This window comes from Martes martes (assembly GCF_963455335.1).
Source record: "Martes martes genome assembly, chromosome: 7".
In the NCBI taxonomy this organism is placed as follows: Eukaryota; Metazoa; Chordata; class Mammalia; order Carnivora; family Mustelidae; genus Martes; species Martes martes.
Window position 1 is genome coordinate 60,057,312 of NC_137894.1, and position 14,524 is coordinate 60,071,835.

Genomic DNA, 14,524 nt, shown 5'->3' on the forward strand with positions numbered 1-14,524 from the left:
CTTGGCACGCGCAGTGTTAGGGGACCCAGGGGCTGAGAGCGGCACGGAGGGGCGGGGACCTGTGCGTGACTGGCTGGCGGGGATGGGGGATGGCGGGGGCGGAGGCCCCCTCCAGGCCCTGCTGGGGCTGGAGCGCTAGAGGCCGGGAGGGGAGGGGAGAGTGACCATGGGTTCTGAGTGACAGGCGGCGAAGAGACGAGCCAATATATATAAGGCAGTCTCCCGAGCGCGCAGGTTTCAGTAGCGGCGCAGAGCGCGAGCTGGGAACACGAGGCCAAGAGCCGCAGCTCCAGCCGCCTCAGTGCAGTGTACCCAGCACTAGCCCGCTTGCAGCTCCACTATCAGCCCGAGGACAAGTCCTCAGCCCGGCCGCCACCCAGCCGCCCTCACCTGGATTACCTACGGCTGCAGTTGGAGCAGAACTAGCGAGAAGGCGAAGCGAGAGAGGAAAGCCCCAGAAGAGCCTGGCTTTTCAGGGACCCCTCCGGCGTATAGACGCGGGGGCAAGCGGCGTCCCGAACGAAGCCAGCTACAGGGCGGGCGCGGGGAGAGAGCGACGCTCCAGGGGATGGCAGCCGCGTCCCGTAGCGCCTCTCGCTGGGCGCTACTGCTGCTGGTGGCACTTTGGCAGCAGGTAACGTCCCGCGCCCCCTCCACCCCTTCCCGCCGCGCCCGGAGCCTGAGCCCCGGGCGTCTGCCGAGCTGACCGCTCCCCTCCTTCCTTCCCTCGGTCCCTGTGCAATAGCGCGCAGCCTGCTCCGGAGTCTTCCAGCTGCAGCTGCAGGAGTTTGCCAACGAGCGTGGCGTACTGGCCAGCGGGCGGCCGTGCGAACCCGGCTGCAGGACCTTCTTCCGCGTCTGCCTTAAGCACTTCCAGGCGGTCTTGTCGCCCGGGCCCTGCACCTTCGGCAGCGTCTCTACGCCTGTGTTGGGCACCAACTCCTTCGCCGTCGGGGACGATAGTAGTGGCGGGGGACGCAACCCTCTCCAGCTGCCTTTCAATTTCACCTGGCCGGTGAGCACAGCCCGGGTGCACTGGGAGGTCGCGAAAGACGAGAAGGGGGCTCCCTGGGACCAAAGCCCCCCCCCATTTCCTCGCTTCCAACTAAACCAAACAAACAAACAAACAAAAAACCAAGGGCGCTCTCTTTTGATACTTTCTTCTGACTCTCCCCTGGGACCTCATCCTCAGGAAGGCTCTCACCGGTCTCCCTCTTCCCAGTCCTATGCCCTCTCTTCTCCCAACTCTTGGGATATGATTTTCATCAGCTACTGCACCGGCGCGTCACCCACCTTCGAATGACTTTAGCTAACATGCTCCCATTTCTCAACCCTCCTACTCGGGGTTCTCCGCTCACCTTCCCCGCCCGCGTGATGCTGCGCACAGACCCGTTATGTTGACCCGGGAGCTGTAACAGTATCCTGCAATTAGATTAATTAAACCCGCTGCAGCGAGGCACCTCCACCTCCCCCGCCCCTACTCATCTCTCTCTCTGTCTTCCCCCGCCCCCTCCTTTGGCCTCCAGGGTACCTTCTCACTCATCATAGAAGCTTGGCACGCGCCAGGAGACGACCTGCGGCCAGGTGAGTAGCTCGCTCGGCCGCCACAGGGGGGCGACACGGCGCAGCGCCGAAAGAGTTAACCTGTGATAGGCGGGGGAAGTGCGGGGTGGGGGGTGAGGGGGGCAGGACACTAAGCTCTGCCTGGAGCTGCGCCCCGCGCTGGACGCTCGGATTCCGCTCGCTGCCTGGACTCTGAGCACAATTGCGTTTCCTGCGGGTTATTTTTGGCGTGGGAACGCGGGGAGCACGGCGGTGAGAAAGGCCGAAGCTGCCAGCGCCGCTGACGGGCCCCTTCCTGTATTTTACACCTTTCTCGAATTCCGCTCCTTTGGAAAGGGAATAATGGCTTTGGGATGTTGTTCTGACACAGAGGAAAAGGATATTTCAGCAGCACAACAATTCTCACTTTGAAAAGGAAAAAGAAAAGCATTGCCCATCTCTAAGGGCAGAATCCGTGAATGGGCACCAGAGGACCCTTTGCCCCCAGGGTCCTTTTTTCTTTCCTTTTTCTTCCTCCATCTCTCCCTCCTTCCTTCTCTCTCTCTTTGCCCCTTTTTTTCTTCTCCATTTTGACCTCTTTTCCTCTTTCCTGGTTTATCTGCCTCCAGAACACTGGAGAACATTTTAACATTCTTCTGTTGGCCCCTTTCTGAATGATATCAGGCCTTCAGCTAGTGCACACACACGCACACAGATGGCAGCTAAGCAGTGGGACATTTGGGTTCCTCTGGCCTGTGCTTGCTGGGGATCATCTGAACAGCTGGTTTGATCCAGCAGTTGCTGGCATTCTCGGGACTGGCTGCCCTTCCTTGACCTGGCCCTCTGCCCCTTCAGAGGCCTTGCCACCCGACGCGCTCATCAGCAAGATCGCCATCCAGGGCTCCCTAGCTGTGGGCAAGAACTGGTTACTGGATGAGCAGACCAGCCCCCCAACGAGGCTGCGCTACTCTTACCGGGTCATCTGCAGTGACAACTACTATGGGGACAGCTGCTCACGCCTGTGCAAGAAGCGCAATGACCACTTCGGCCACTACGTGTGCCAACCAGATGGCAGCCTGTCCTGTCTCCCCGGCTGGACTGGGGAGTACTGCGAAGAGCGTAAGCAGCCAAGCTCCCACCTCCCTGGCAGGGGTCCCCCGGAGCCAACACAGTGGCCTCTTTTCCGCCACAGCCTACCTCCCTCACAGAACAGGTCCGGGCTGCCCACTAGCTGGGCTTCAGGAACAGGTGGGGATGCTTAGGATAGGCGTGGACTCTGATCTGTCTCTTCTTAATGCTCCTCCCCATCTTGCCAGAGCCCACAGGGACCCCCTTATTGCCTTCCATCCAGCCTGGATTCTCCTTCCCTGTGCCACTGTTGCCCTTAATAACACCTGCGGCCCCTCTGGGAGGCCAGGAGAGGGAAATGAGACCAGGAGAGCTGGGGGCGCCCCCAGGGCCAGGAGAGGGAGAGGGGGCTGCAGAGTCCTTAACATTCTGACCTCACTGGGCTCTGTTTTCTTTCCTCAGCGGTCTGTCTTTCTGGCTGTCACGAACAGAACGGCTACTGCAGCAAGCCAGCAGAGTGCATGTGAGTAGGGGACAGGAAGTGGGCGAGGAGGGAGCCAGCCCCCCAGCTAAGCCCTCACCTCACCCTCAGCCTCCCTTTTGCTCAACAGCTGCCGCCCAGGCTGGCAGGGCCGACTCTGCGACGAATGCATTCCCCACAATGGCTGTCGCCATGGCACCTGCAGCATCCCATGGCAGTGCACCTGCGATGAGGGCTGGGGCGGCCTCTTCTGCGACCAAGGTGAGTCAGGGCAGAGAGAGGGCGCAGAGGGGCTGGGAGAGGTGGGCAGGGGGTGGGAACCAGAGCGCTTGCCCTTCTTACTGGATGACTGCCCAGTTGGCTTATCCCATTATCCTTCAAAGAGCTTGGGGCTTTTAAGGAGCCTTACATTGGTCTAGAATGAGATGGTGGGTCCTTCTTGCTCAGGGTGCCTAGAGAAGCCAGGAAGCAGGAGCAGTTGCAGGTTGTGCTCCAATTCCAGCGAGGCCCGGGAGGAGAGATGCTGGGCTCCGTTCCTCCTTCTACCTTGTAGTTACCTATTAACCCCCTAAGTGTTTGCTTACCTGCCCGGGGCTGTTTGAGCAGCTCTCCCTACACAGCTGTCTGGTGGGGTGTGCCCAGCAGCTGCCCTGAGACTGTGGGCGAGCTGCGCCCCTGGGCGGAGTGGCATCTAACCGACTTCTTGGTGTGGGGCAGAAACAGCCTCCCTTGTTCCTCCCCAGCGGCGCTTGCCAGCCAGCTGCCTTGGCCTACAGTCTGTTTCTGGTTTTGGGAGGGCAGGCTGGTCACTCTTCCAGCGGGGGTCGGCCAGCTCCAGCCATGCAGGAGGGAGCCTCTGCTCCGTCATCCTGTAGCCAGCTGCAGCGTGTCTCCCATTTTCAGGGTCAAAGAGGGTGGCTGTTGCCATAGACACACCAGCACAAGCCTCGGAAGTGGGCAGGGGGCTTGCCAGGCTATAAAGAACTTGCCTGGGCCCTGACTTTCTGGCAACAAGGGGCTTGGAATTCAACAGCCCCTGTATTCTGTGTGTGTGTGTGTGTGTGTGTGTGTGTGTGTGTGTGTGTGTTGCTTTCTCTACCCTACCCCAAACACATGTACACACCTGTTGCTGCCCACTCTTTCTTCTCCCTACATTAGCTCCCAGGTAACACAGTCATATACTCATCATAGGCAAACACAGCCCTTCCAGTTTCTGTATTTGCTCTGTATTTGCTCCCTCCCTGTCCTTCCCAAATGAGAAAACAAATACTTATATTTCAAAATACTCTTGCAATGCATTTCCCTTGAAAAAATGCCTGGTCACTACTTAAGGTGGCTTTTACCTCGTCCCTATCATTTCCACCTGTTAACATTTTATCCCTCCTTCTAGGCTTATCTCAGCTGCCCCTCCTCCATGAAGCCTTTTCTGACTTCCTCCTCCACATGGGGCCTTGACATCCTCTCCTCCTCCTTCCCTTCCTTCTACCCTGGTGGCCAGTGGCTGGGAGCTTACCTAGCAGGCAGTTGTCCAACTGTATTTTTTTTTTTAAAACTTGGGTGGGTTGCCCAGGTCAGATGTGGGTCAAGGAAGAAGGGTATGGACCAGGACAACTTTGGGCTGAAGCCTCTGGGGCGCACACGGATGGTGAACTTGCACTATGAGGAGCCTGGAGGTGGGGACCATTCTACAGCCCCACTCAGCTGGCTGGTCCCTGTCTCGGCAGATCTCAATTACTGCACCCACCACTCCCCCTGCAAGAACGGGGCGACGTGCTCCAACAGCGGACAGCGGAGCTACACCTGCACCTGCCGCCCAGGCTACACTGGCGTGGACTGCGAGCTGGAGCTCAGCGAGTGTGACAGCAACCCCTGTCGCAATGGGGGCAGCTGTAAGGTGAGACTCGGGCCCATAGAGGTCTGGCCAGATAGAGCCTGGGGGCCCCCACCCAGGGGGGCCAGTGGAGGTGCAGCCATGGCATTGTGGGTGGGGGGGGGTCTGGTCCCAAGCCATGCATTGTTGCCCCCCACCCCCCGGGTCTGACTCGCGCCTCTTTCTGGTCTCTCTCCAGGACCAGGAGGATGGCTACCGTTGCCTGTGTGCCCCGGGCTACTATGGCCTGCACTGTGAGCACAGTACACTGAGCTGTGCTGACTCCCCCTGCTTCAATGGGGGTTCCTGCCGGGAGCGCAGCCAGGGGGCCAGCTATGCCTGTGAGTGCCCCCCCAACTTTATGGGCTCCAACTGTGAGAAAAAAGTGGACAGGTGTGCCAGCAACCCGTGTGCCAATGGTGAGTCTCGTGGCCTTGTTAACCCGGGTTGGGGGGCAGGCTTAGGACTCAGAGAGCCTTCTGGGGAGGGAGAGTCAGGAGCAGAGAGAAGCCAGGTCTGTCCCTCTGGGCAGGCTGAGATGGTCCCAACCCACTCTGGGTGGTGAGGGGCTGGCATCATCAGCTGGTGGCTTTGGAAGAAGAGCAGGTTGGCAGTGGGTGCAGGCCTTAGGGGGAGGAGAGGCACGTACCCAGCTTCATGTCTCAGTCCGATGTCAGAGCCCCCTCCCGGAGGGGGTGGCCTCTGACCCTCCCGAGGAAGTCCTGGTCTAGGGAGAGGGACCTATGAAGCCTTGGGCCCCTCCTAGTGAGAGGCTGACACAGTCAAGGCCCGACTTTGAAAGGCCTCACCTTACCCCCTGGCCATGTGGAGCCTGTCAAGGAACAAGGCATCTAGAATGTTCCGCATTTTGGGGGGCACGAAGCACACTGGTTATCTTTGTCTCCTTGGCCTCCTGATGACCCTCTATGAGCCAGGCAGACAGCACTGTGCAGGAGAGAAGCCCCAGGAGCTGGAGAGGGGTGGGAAGGGCAGAGATGGAGCCTGTTCTCCAGCTAATCACTCTGTTAACTTTGTTAACTGATAATTACATTTATTTGAGCATCTACTATATACCAGGCAGGGGCTCCTGCCTTCCTGCATTATCCGACCTAAACCTCAGAGATCTCTTATGGAGGGGAGAGCGTTATACTCTAATTTAACAAGGGAGGAAACTGAGGCTTCAAATAAGGCACAGCGACAGGTGCCAGGTCACCTTCAGCTGGAGAGAGAACCCAAACAGAGCTGTCCGATTCCAGCTCTGTAAGATGCTAGTGGTTTTTATATGTGAGCTCACTGAAGAATTCGGGGCCCAGATCTTCCGATTCCTGGTACAGCACTCTTCGTGGTGGGATCTGGGCTGGGGCGCTCCCCCTGGGGGGACTCCCAGGCGATTGCTCACTCAGGACCCGTGTGTACCCACAGGGGGCCAGTGCCTGAACCGTGGTCCCAACCGCGTGTGCCGCTGCCGTCCTGGGTTCACAGGCCCCCACTGTGAACTCCACCTCAGCGACTGTGCCCGCAACCCTTGCGCCCATGGCGGCACCTGCCACGAGCTGGAGAATGGGCTTGTGTGCACCTGTGCTGCTGGCTTCTCTGGCCGGCGCTGCGAGGTGCGGATACATGTCGACGCCTGTACCTCGGGACCCTGCTTCAACGGGGCCACCTGCTACCCTGGCCTCTCCGAGGACAGCTTCGTCTGCAACTGTCCCTATGGCTTTGTGGGCAGCCGCTGCGAGTTCCCTGTGAGCATGCCGCCCAGCTTCCCCTGGGTGGCTGTCTCTCTGGGTGTGGGCCTGGTGGTGGTGCTGGTGTTGCTGGGCATGGTGACGGTGGCTGTGCGGCAGCTGCGGCTCCGGCGGCCTGACGACGGCAGCAGGGAGGCCATGAACAACTTGTCGGACTTCCAGAAGGACAACCTGATCCCTGCTGCCCAGCTCAAGAATACAAACCAGAAGAAGGAGCTGGAAGTGGACTGTGGCTTGGAAAAGTCCAACTGTGGCAAACAGCAGAACCACACGCTGGACTATAATCTGGCCCCAGGGGCTCTGGGGCGAGGGACCATGCTGGGAAAGTACCCCCACAGTGAGAAGAGCTTAGGGGAGAAGGCGCCACTGCGGTTACACAGGTGAGCAGCACTGGGACGCCCTGGGCCTGGCCACAGGGCCCTGCACGGTACTCCCCAGGCTCCCCCAGGACAGGTGGAAGGCTGGCACCAGGCCCTTGACTAGTTTCTCAGTGCTGACAGGAGTCTCCTGTGACAAGATTTTGGCCAGGGATCCTTCGTCCCTCCTTCTCATTCATTCTTTCATTCATTCACAAATGTCAAGGGACCACATGGCGGGGGGGGGGGGGGGTGTCTCTCTTCTGACTCCCATCTTTCCATGGGACAGCTTGCCTGGAGGAGCAATGCTGGCTTTTTCCAGGCCTGAGACCCTGGTAAGGTTGGGGGTCCTGTGGCTCTCTTGGGGGCCTATTCCTCACTGTCCCCCAGGCTAGTCTTGGGCATCCCCAGTCCCTGTGTCTTCTCTCAGAGCCCATGCCCTTTGGCTCTCCAGGGTCAGGGTTAGCACCCCACCTGCCCCCCACCCAGCTCTTCCCCCTGTCCCTCCCTCACCGGCCTGTCTTGTGTTCCCGCAGTGAAAAGCCAGAGTGTCGGATATCAGCGATATGCTCCCCCAGGGATTCCATGTACCAGTCTGTGTGTTTGATATCAGAAGAGAGGAACGAATGTGTCATTGCCACGGAGGTGAGTGCTGAGCTCACCTTCCCTTCCAGCATGTCTCCTTCCACCATCCAGGAATGGGAAAGTAGCCTGGTGACTTTAAAGCCCAGGGGCCCGCTTCTGAAGGGTGGGTCAGAACCCCTCCTTGGCGGGCCAGGTTCAGGGGCTCTTGGGTCCCTGCTGGCCCTGTTGCTGCCGAGGATGTGAAACAGGAGCCGTGGGGGGGGGGGGCGGTGAGCTGGGCCTAGCCCTTCCCGCTGTGTTACCACTGGGCTGCGTGGCCGTGGCATCTGGCCAGCTCCCTGGCACTGCTTCCCAGCTGCTGGGGTAGGGGGCGAGAGTGGTTGCCTTGTGCCTCTGCTGCCCCTTCCTGCTGCTTCCTCCATTGGCCTGCTGCACGAACACAGGCTCCCAGGCTTGTGCATGTATCAGGGCCTAAGTCTGGGGAGGGCTGTCCCACCCTCCCTTTGCCCCACCTGCTTCTCCAGGGAGGTCCCGGGGCCACCATGGAGGAGGGAGTTCTTGTCCTCCAGGGTAACCGACTTCCCTGTTTTCCACGTTCTCTCCAGGTATAAGGCAGGAGCCTTCCCAGGACAACCCAGCTCGGCCCCAGCAGCTGGATCTTCCTTCTGCATTGTTTACATTGCATCCTGGATGGGACATTTTTAATATGCAACGTGCTGCTCTCAGGAGGAAGAGGGAATGGCATGACCTGGACAGACTGTGAACTTGCCAAGAGATGCAGTACCCTTCCATGCCTCTGGGTGTCTGTCTGGCATCAGACTGGTGGCCGCGCTGGCCCAGGGAACAGAGGAGAGGTGCCACGGGAACCCGCCCTGCCAGCCGTGGCCTTCAGAGGGCCCCTCTGGGGATCTGGCCTGTTTTCCAGAGGGAGCAGCAATGGCCCTATGGGGCCTGGAGCTGGTGTGGCCTCCACTGGCATCTGTGTTTCCAAAAGTGCCTTTGGCCCAGGCCCCACTGCAACAGCTGGGTCCAAATCAGAAAGGAGGCCAGTATGAGCGGGGCCATCTGTGGGCCTGGATACCATCGGGTGCAGCTCTTGGCAGGAGCTGCCCTGCAGGTGAGGTGAGCGCCGGAAGCGGAAGACCTTTCCGCCCGGTGCCTTCAACTACTACACGTGGGCCTTGCTCATAACACCCCTCCAGCTGCTCCCTGGCCTCAGCCCTCTGGGCAAGGCTGTTGGTAAGCCTTACCTGGCTCCCCCAGCCTCTGGCCTGGGGTGCCTCTGCGTTCCCATGAGCACACAGGTGAAGGGCCTGCCAGGGGAGCCAGGCCTAACTGGGAAGCTCAGGGCAGTGATGCTGGAAATTCCAGTGAGGGAAAAAGGAGGTGCCGTTGAGACCCAGGCCCTTGCCTCCCTCGAACCATTCCTACAGCCTCGAGCCTGGGCTTTGCCCACACCCACTACTGCCCCCCAGACCACCCTTGAAGCCGATCTTCAGAAATCAATAATATGAGTTTTTATTTTATTTTTTTTTGTAGTTTATTTTGGAGTCTAGTATTTCAGTAATTTAAGAATCAGAAGCACTGACCTTTCTACATTTTATAACATTATTTTGTATATAATGTGTATTTATAATATGGAACAGATGTGTACAGGAGTTTATTACTTCTTGGGTCCTGTGTTTGTGATGGCAGAAGGGGAATGAATGCTCTCTCTATCCTCTCTGACTCTCCATCTCCTAGTGCTGCCCCCTGCTCTGCCAGAACCGCCAGGACCCTGGGCACACACTTGGGCTTGGCCTGCTGTGCTCCGGATGCTTGTCCCCTTCCAGTCCTTACAGAGCCCCAACTCACCCATCTGGTCCCAGGCCTAGACCAGCCTTCCCTGCCTGCTCGCTTGAGGCTGCTGTGGCCCCCTGTTTCCCCCTATGTTCCCACCATCACTTGGGGGATATGCCCCCTGACCTGAATCTATCCCCCCTTTCTTTCCTCAAGCCTGAAAAAAATGTGGGGCTCCCTAGTCAGCCTGGGGGATACAGGAGTTTGGGGGAAGGGATGATCCTCCTGGTGTTTCTCTTCTCAAGTAGATTCACTTATTGGAGAATGGGGTCTCCAAACCAGAATAACATCTGGGTCCTTCCTCCTGCCACTGAAGGGTTTTTGATAGACTGGCACCTACCTACTCTTTTCTCAGTCCCAGCAGGGCACTGGTCTTGGGGGGGGTGCAGCGTGGGGGGCTTGCCTTAGGTCTGTCCTCCTTGCAGCCAGCCAGGAGAACTGAGTCCAGGCACCTGGTCTACCCAGAGCTGCAGGAGTTTATTGAAGACCGCAGGGAGAGGAGGAGGACGGGGAGGTGGCCTTCCCTGAGTCCAGGTTTCTTAAGCTGAGGCACTAATGAGAGAGTTTCAGTCTTGACTTCGTGTCTACCTTCCTATAAGGTACGACATGGTCCCTAGGGGGCCACAGTCCTCTCTCTATAGCCAGATATACCCCATGGAGAGCAAAGGATGAAAAAATTGAGCCACTGACAAAGGCCAAGCAGATGCTCCCAGCCTGTCTGCAGTAACGAGAAATAGGCCCACCAGATGCTGGCCATGGAGTCCAAGTACATGCATGCTCCTTGCCCTCCCTTTTCCTTTCTCCCTTACACACACAGCATGCCCGCCCTTGACCTGGGGGCTTATGCTGAGATGTGGGAGCTGGAGACGTAGACTCGTCCACACTCGCCCGCAGGCACATGCTCCACGCCTTGCTCTTGCTCCCCTCACTGCACACACAGGGTATCAAACAGGAAAGTATTCAGGGAACCGTTCCCACAGCCTGAGCCGGCAGCAGGGGGAAGAACAACACGACCTCACTCTTCCTGCCCAAAATGAAACAGGAAAGCGGCTCCCGGGCCCTGGGGGCTGGGAAAACTGGGCCGGGACACAAGGCAGATGACGAGGCTCCCATGTGGGGGACAGGTAGGACACCCGCGAGCCTGCACGTCCACACAGCCAGGCTGTGCTGGGCTTCACAGGCCACCAGCGCCTCAGAGAAGAGCCTTGGAGGGAAGCTGGCTAAAACCACTCAGGCTCTGATGCCCTAGACAGGGAGCTGGGAGAGCCCACCACACAGGCTTTCCGGGGAAAGCGGGGATCTAAGCACAGATCTGGGTTAGGTGGCTGTAACCTGTGGTTCTACCTCCAGTGACCCTGCAGAAGCTAGGCCAAGCAGCTGGTGTGTGGACAGGCCACAGCTAGTGTGTGGACAGGCCTCCTATGCTTAGCCTGGAGGTCACTTCCTGAGGGTGCAGCCACTTCTCATGGGTAAGGTACCCAAGACTTTCCTAAGACTTTCCTTAGAGTGTCCAGGTATACAGGAGAGGTCCCTGGCTTGGCAGAAACAAGGCCAAACAAAGCCCTGGGAAGTGCTCTCCATGGTTTAGCAAATGTCTCCTGAATTTGTTAGAGTATTTCAGAAAAGAATTCAGAGTTCAGTGGCTCCTTAACAGCCCGGAGGCAGTGCACAGCCTAAAGGCTCATCTGACCCCTCGGTGAACTCTAGCTCTGGGGACAGCTGCTTTTCCAGGGCCCACGAGCTGCTAACCACCTGGGGATCTCTGCGGGGTGGGGAGGTGAGTCAGGAAGATGCAGTGAAGGGAGGAATGCCTTTATCCTGCTTGTTCCACCAGGGGCCCCCTCTCCAGCCTCAGCGCTACTCAGGATTGGTTAGGGGGTAGGAAACAAAAAGACAGTGTCTGCTATCTGCACCCCTCCCGCCCGGTCCCCCAGCTCAGGCTAAATAAGGCCACTAAACTCAGGCAGTCGGGATGGATGCTCCAACGCCGACGGGGAACCCCCTCCCACACACACAGGGCTCTTCCCCTCCCTGCATCTCTCCAGCCCTTCCCCGTGAGTCCCGGCAGGATCGGCAAATCCAGCCCTCCGTCCCACGTGGCCTGTTGCATTCCGGGAAGGGGATGGAAGTGATTCACTCAGGGAACTGTGACTGTCCCTTCCCGGGGAGAGGATGCACCTTCCCCGGGTGGCCGCGCCCTCCCTCGCGTCCAGGGTGCACGACTCGGCCCCATGGCCCCGCCGGATCCCCGCGGTCCCCGAGCCCCGGGCGCGGCGGAAAGGGCAGGTGCGACGCGCTGGCCGGGTCGGCTCTCCACCTGCTGCCGCCGCCGCCGCCGGGCGCCCCGGAGGTCCCATGGCACCCCCGCCCCCCTGCGCTCTTTGTTACAGCCCGACTTCCTGTTTGCGGCCTCCCGACCCCGGCTCACTTCCCGGGCCGGGAAGCCGCCGAAGGCCGCGAGTTTCTCGGAGACGCCCCCGCCCGCTGGGCTCCGCCCCTCGCCTCCCCGAAGCCCGCCCCGGTCCTGGGAGGCCACGCGGGATCGGAGCCGTGGCCGCGGGAAGCCGTCGGGCGGGCAGGCGGAACCGCCAGGGCCCCCGCTGCCCCGCACCAGAGGGCGCTGTGCGGCCGTCGGGGCTGCGCGCGGTCGGGGCCGCCCTCTTTCGCCGGGGCTCGGGGGCTCAGCCCTTCTCCATCCCGGGGCCCGAGGGGGCAAGCCCACGGAGGCAGCGGCGGCGTCGAGTTCAGTTGTCTTTGTCGCGCAGAGCTCCCTACGGGCGCCGACCCCGAGGGAGTGGACTGCAGAGCTGAGTGCAGCACGGCCCCTCAAGACGCCTCAGGGTATCCAGAGACACGGGGGTGGGGGCGGGGGTGGGGGTGGGGGCTTCGTGTACAGCCAGCTTCCTCCCCACCTCTCCGCCCTCAGGCCTCCAGCTACCCCAGCCCCGCAAGTAGCCTGAATGCAAGCGAGTGGGGACGGGCTGCAAAGAGCCCCGGGTCTGAGCCCGGAGGCTGAAGCTCCTTTGCCCCAGTAGGTCTCACTGCCAGGTGACCTGGGACAAGTCCATCCAATTCTCATCCCTTACACACTGATGGAACACCTTTCATATACCAGGCATTGGCCATAAAGCATGGTCTCTGCCCAAGGAGGCTAACCGTCCTTTAGCCTTTCAGATGATGCCCATACTCTTGCCTATTACTAGGAGGTTGAAAGGAGTTGGTGAATGAAAATACTTATGAGCAACAAGTTCCCCCACTGATTGGTTAATTTTTCCCAAGCTTATGCCAACAAACCACTTTCTGCTGCTTCCCCTCTTCTAGCCCACAGGATAGGGATGGGGCTGGCTAGGTAGTCCCAGCAGTAGCCCTAAGGACCAAAGGGGCAGCTGAGATCCCAGGTTGTCTCCACCATTGCTTCCTGTTGTGCCCCTGTTTTTTCTTTAAGATTTTATTTATTTATTTGTCAGAGAGAGAGAGAGAGAGAACACAAGCAGGGGGGAGTGGCAGGGAGAGAAAGAGAAGCAGACTTCCCACTGAGCAAGGAGCTGGATATGGGGATTCCATCCCAGTACTCTGGGATCACGACCCTATCGGAAGGCAGACACTTAACCGACTGAGCCACCCAGGCGTCATTCCCCTTGGAATCGGGAAAGAGGTGCCACTATCCCAGTCCTCTGTTGGAGCTCTGCCTCTCCCCTGCTCAGTGCCCCTTGTCTTTAAGGAACACCACTAGCTTAGGTCAACTTCTGATGTGGGAAGTAGTGGAAGGGGGACTCTGGTGCTGGGAAGAGATAGCAGAACCCCAAGTCCTCAAGAGTCCCCTTCCCCTTGGAGATCTGTCACAAGTGGCTTTCGCCCTATTTTCCCCTGGCCTCTGGGGCCCTGCACCCTACTCACACTCTGGCCTAGTGGACTCAGCCTGTTCCCTTCATGCCCAAAGAACCTCCAAGTCCACAATGCAGGGTCCAGAAAGCCAGCTAAAGCTACGGCAGACACAAGATGACTAGCATCTCCAGAGGCTGAATTCAGCTCTGGGCAGCAGCCTGCCCTGAGTCATGGCACCCCTACAAGGCAGAGCCAAGCCGAAGCCCTGCCAGGCACAGCCAGCCTGGCTGTCTCCAGTCCTCCTGCTTCCTGGCTGAGTTTGGAGGCAGAGCAAACCCGGGGAATGAGCAGACAGGTGCGTGCCACTTGGCTTGTCCAAAAATTGCTGTCCTTTTCCCACACTGGCAGCCATCAGGCCGGGCCCATCCTTCTAGACCAGGTCTGCTCACTATCACCTCCACTTGTAGCTCCCTTCACTCAGTGCTTCCTCTTCTCTCTCTCTGGTAAAAGAGCTCTGGAAGATTCTGGAATCCCCTTCCCATTTGCAGTAGGTTCATAGGGGATGGTGTTCCAGCTGCTCTCATTTAAGAGGCTTTACTTCCTTGGCTCTCTGGGGGCCTGAGTCATACTTCTCCACATGGGCTATTTTTCTAGAGTTCTCTTAATTAAGTCAGGTCCTACCACACTGCCACATTTCTGTGGGGTCTGATATTTTACTCTGACCCACGGGCTTCCCCTCAGCATCCCTGCCACTCCACTGAAATGCTCCTCATTGCAGTTCTCAACCCTGCATCCAGCCACTGGCTGCCACCACGAAGGACACCTTCCTTCCCTCCTTGGACCTGGGAAAGAGGCCCCACCCTCCCAGCCCTCTGTTGGAGCCCTGCCCCTCCCCTGCCAGGTGGACCAGGCCCAAGGTCTGAGTAACTAGAATACTGCCCCGCCCCGCCCCCTGGGGTACTCTGTCAGTTGGGTCTTCCTCCCTTATTAGAAGCTTAGAAATGCAGCCAAGTTTTCTCACCATCCCGTGCACCCTTCTGTCAGGACATGGGGGAATTCTTATAGTCCATGTTTTTGTAGACAGGGGACCACGTAGCCTTCCGCCCTTGGCCCAGGGTCTAGCTGGCATAACCAGCAGAGTATGGTCTTCTCTCCCCCATCTGAGGCAGACTGTCCTGAGAGGTTCAGCTACTCCTTCTTCCCATCCTTCTGC

The 14,524-nt window shown here is 58.9% G+C and overlaps 1 protein-coding gene across 1 annotated transcript; it reads left to right on the forward strand.

Moving 5' to 3' along the window:
- Nucleotides 1-237: 237 nt before the first annotated feature.
- DLL4 (delta like canonical Notch ligand 4) lies at nt 238-9,312 on the forward strand. The gene is made up of 11 exons (XM_080808841.1): nt 238-634; nt 746-1,015; nt 1,527-1,584; nt 2,398-2,661; nt 3,073-3,133; nt 3,222-3,352; nt 4,816-4,985; nt 5,161-5,380; nt 6,384-7,086; nt 7,599-7,707; nt 8,253-9,312. The coding sequence occupies exons 1-11, from the start codon at nt 569-571 to the stop codon at nt 8,256-8,258; spliced, it is 2,058 nt and encodes a 685-aa protein (XP_080664967.1). The 5' UTR covers nt 238-568; the 3' UTR covers nt 8,259-9,312.
- Nucleotides 9,313-14,524: the final 5,212 nt, after the last annotated feature.

Excerpts from the sequence above, each read along its gene's own strand:
- DLL4 (XM_080808841.1), top strand. The coding sequence starts at position 569 with ATGGCAGCCGCGTCCCGTAGCGCCTCTCGCTGGGCGCTACTGCTGCTG. Across the intron at positions 3,134-3,221 it reads AGCAAGCCAGCAGAGTGCAT|CTGCCGCCCAGGCTGGCAGG; the intron begins GTGAGTAGGGGA and ends TTTGCTCAACAG. Across the intron at positions 5,381-6,383 it reads CAGCAACCCGTGTGCCAATG|GGGGCCAGTGCCTGAACCGT; the intron begins GTGAGTCTCGTG and ends GTGTACCCACAG.